We start from the raw sequence: 3,418 nt of genomic DNA, 5'->3' as shown, positions 1-3,418 counted from the left end.
GTTGGTGTCATTTTCTTTTAATGAAAGCTAAGCATTTTGTAGCAGCAGCGATCACCGTTCAACACTTAATACATCAGGATTGTTATTATTACCTTTGTTATTATATCAGTTATTAAATCATTTTATGTGAATAAGCATTTTAATTGAATAATGCACTGCAGAATCATTACAAACATTGTAACATTGTAATATAAAAATGTTTGCAGAATTTTTTTTATACCAAACACATGGACTTGGCCCTGCGAATCTGAAATAATTGGTCTTTCAAATTTAAAAAATAATATTGTAACTTAATAGTATTTATTTTTTGTTATTTTTTAAATTATGATTGAAAATGAACTAAGATCAATAAAATTAAGATAACTATTTATCACAATTAACTATTAAAAAGATTAATATTTAAATAGAGTATTTATTTGAATTCCAATTAGGTACATCTTGAATGATCCTGCTAATTTCAAAACAAACTCTTGCAATTCAAAATGGATAGATGTCAGCCGCTATTGCAATAACAATAATGCAGATTAGTAGCTTTTAGAACATATTCTTGTGAATGCCAACTAAAAACTCCATTAAATTGAAAATACAATATATGGATGTATGGGGGTATATAAACTTCTACCACAATTCTCATATGAAAACTGCTAAAACGTTATTAGTATTTGAACGGTGAAGGCTTGTAATAGTATGGATATTTGGTAGAGGGAGGTGGCAGGAATTCTCAATAGTATGGTGGTAGTTATGATGGAGATGGTGACATAGGGAACTTACAGAATTATAAATGAAATGAGATGGAGAGAGGGAAGGTGGTGGTGGTGGTGAGTTTTAATAATGATGGTGGAGGTGGAAATTTTGTATTAGCATGGAGGAGGGGATGGAGAAGGTGGTGGTGGAGATATATGATAATATGGAGGAGGAGGGGATGGAGAAGGTGGTGGTGGAGATTTATGGTAATATGGAGGAGGAGGGGATGGTGAAGGTGGTGGAGGTGTTATATAGTGGTAAGGAGGAGGAAGAGATGAGTATGGTGGTGGTGGGGATTTGCAATGGTATGTGAGAGGTGAGGATGGGGATGGTGGTGGAGATTCGTAATGGTATGTGGGATGTGAGAATGGGGATGGTGGAGGAGGAGATGGAGAAGGGGGTGGTGGAGATTTATAATAGTATGGTAGAGGAGGTGAAAGAGATGGTGGATATGGCGATTCGTAGTGATAAGGAGGTGGTGGAAATGGGGATGGTGGTGGAGGGTACTTGTAATATGGTGGAGATTTATTATGATATGATAGAGGAGATGAGGGGGATGGTGGAGGTGGAGACTTGTAGTGGTGTGGAAGAAGTGGATGAGACAAAGGAGGTGGAAGAAAACTGTAATGGTGAGGAGGAGGTGGAGACTTAGAATGGTATGGATGAAGAGGATGGGATAAAGGTGGGAGATGATTGTAATGGTAAGGAGGAGGAGGTGAAAGGAATGGAGGTGGAAGTGAGTGAAGATGATAGTGAGGAAGAGGAAACATAAATGGTGGAGGAAGAAACTTATGCAAATGTTTAGGAATTGGAATTAAATGATGGTAATGAAGAGGTGGTAGGTAGTGATCGTCCTCAGCTGCTGCTAAGGCCATTAGAGATAGGACCAAAGCAATTAGAAAGGCCATAGTGTCTAATAGTGTAGCCTCCCAACACCCATCTGCTGCAGCACAGTGTAGTTTACTTATGGGTTTCTATTTATATATGTTGGTAGATCAACAAAGGCTTGCATTTCGGCTTGTGTGATCATCTCATCAATGTGGCCTGTACCTTTTATCTGTGGGCCATTATTAAACTTTTATATAAGATTAAATTTTATTGATCACCCATCTGCAGTTTTGAACAATTCTTTGAGAATGACTGAAGCAGTCTGTTCTGTTGGAGCTTCTGTACTGATTCATGTATTTCATGCAGTGAATTCCAGGTCATGTAAATTGAGTGGATGAAGGTACGGTAGAAGTATTCCTTACCATAACATGGACTAAAAATCACACTAGAAAAGCACCTCTATTGATTCTGGAATTGATAAATAGTGAGAAGATAATCTAAGAAAAACAAAATTATTGATTATAATGTCTTCATTATTGTCATCTGTTTGTTAACTGTATTGTTTTTTTAGGCTTGTGAGATTAGAATATTTCAGGGCAGGGACAACACATGCCTTATGAATGATACTACGACGACCAACTATAAGTAATATAACGTGAAAATATTCGTTCTACTTTGGGTGGACTGAAGGTGATAATATCGTGACAATGTTGATTTTATTTTGACATATTCTTTCTGCTTTCGTGTGGCCCTTGCTCTTATCTCATGAAATGACATCTTTATTGTCAACAAATTAATTATAAACAAAGCTTATTGTAAATACTATAACCATTACCAAATGGCTTTTAGTTTGTTGGTTAAATCGAATACTTTAAAACAAATATGTTTTCTATTTTAAAGGTATTTCATTAAAAAAAAAGGATATTATGATCGTGTTTATGGTAAATTTGGCAGAATCAATATTTTTATAGATTTAGCTTTAAGTTGGAGGAGGCAATATTTTGTGCATTCAATATCATAATTGAAAAATATATAGTTATCTTTATTTTATCATTATGTCGTTATACTCAAGTAACCTAAGCCCAATAATATATGAATTATATTATTTTTTTCATCTATATTTGGTAAATGGTTGAAAAAAATTTAGTCTTTTTATGTCTTGCTTTCTACAATTTTAATTTGCTGCCTCCATCTATAAAGACGACTTATCTACCTATGACTAGTTCACTATTTCTAGGTGCCTAAGCATGGACATTTAGGCTTCAGTGATGTTATTTGCTTACCTCTAAATGACCCTTATTTTTTTTTGGTGGGAAGGAACAAGTTATTAATATAATATTTTCACAAGCTTAATAGAATGTGTATTAAGAGAGTGCGATTGTAGATATTTTTGGAATAAAAGTTTAAGGTCTAGTATGTTTGTTAGAAGAATGTTAGGAATCAATAGAGAAAAGATGAATGTGAGGATAGTGACATCACTAGGAGACACCCACAGGGTGTTTTACAGGGTGATAGAAACACATGAACTATGATGCACAATATGCTCTAATGATTAAGTAGATGCTAAAGGTTTTAAAATTTCAAGGTCATCTTATTCTCTATTGGATGTATTAGAAATAAAACCAAAAATAGAAAATTAAACTTCTCTAGAGTGAAAAAATATCTTGACATATCTATTGTTAAAGAAAGAAACATTTACTAGTTTTAAACCTAAAATGATAAGATTCTAGTATTGAAAATATTTTACAATACTACAATTTAAGTGGGTGAATTACAAGAAAAACACTTGAATATAACAACTCTCAAACCCTCTTTTAATGCTACAACATTAATGATTCTTCTTGGT

The 3,418-nt window shown here is 33.9% G+C and overlaps 1 protein-coding gene across 1 annotated transcript; it reads right to left on the bottom strand.

Annotated features, from left to right (window-relative positions):
• Positions 1–392: 392 nt before the first annotated feature.
• On the bottom strand, positions 393–1,711 carry LOC131856163 (extensin-2-like). The gene has a single exon (XM_059207593.1). It carries the CDS (start codon positions 1,650–1,652, stop codon positions 858–860), a length of 795 nt encoding a protein of 264 aa, XP_059063576.1. The 5' UTR covers positions 1,653–1,711; the 3' UTR covers positions 393–857.
• Between the last annotated feature and the right edge of the window lie 1,707 nt (positions 1,712–3,418).

The sequence above is a fragment of the Cryptomeria japonica genome, chromosome 1 (genome assembly GCF_030272615.1).
Source record: "Cryptomeria japonica chromosome 1, Sugi_1.0, whole genome shotgun sequence".
NCBI classification, from domain to species: domain Eukaryota; kingdom Viridiplantae; phylum Streptophyta; class Pinopsida; order Cupressales; family Cupressaceae; genus Cryptomeria; species Cryptomeria japonica.
This window is presented reverse-complemented; position numbering and strand designations above follow the sequence as displayed.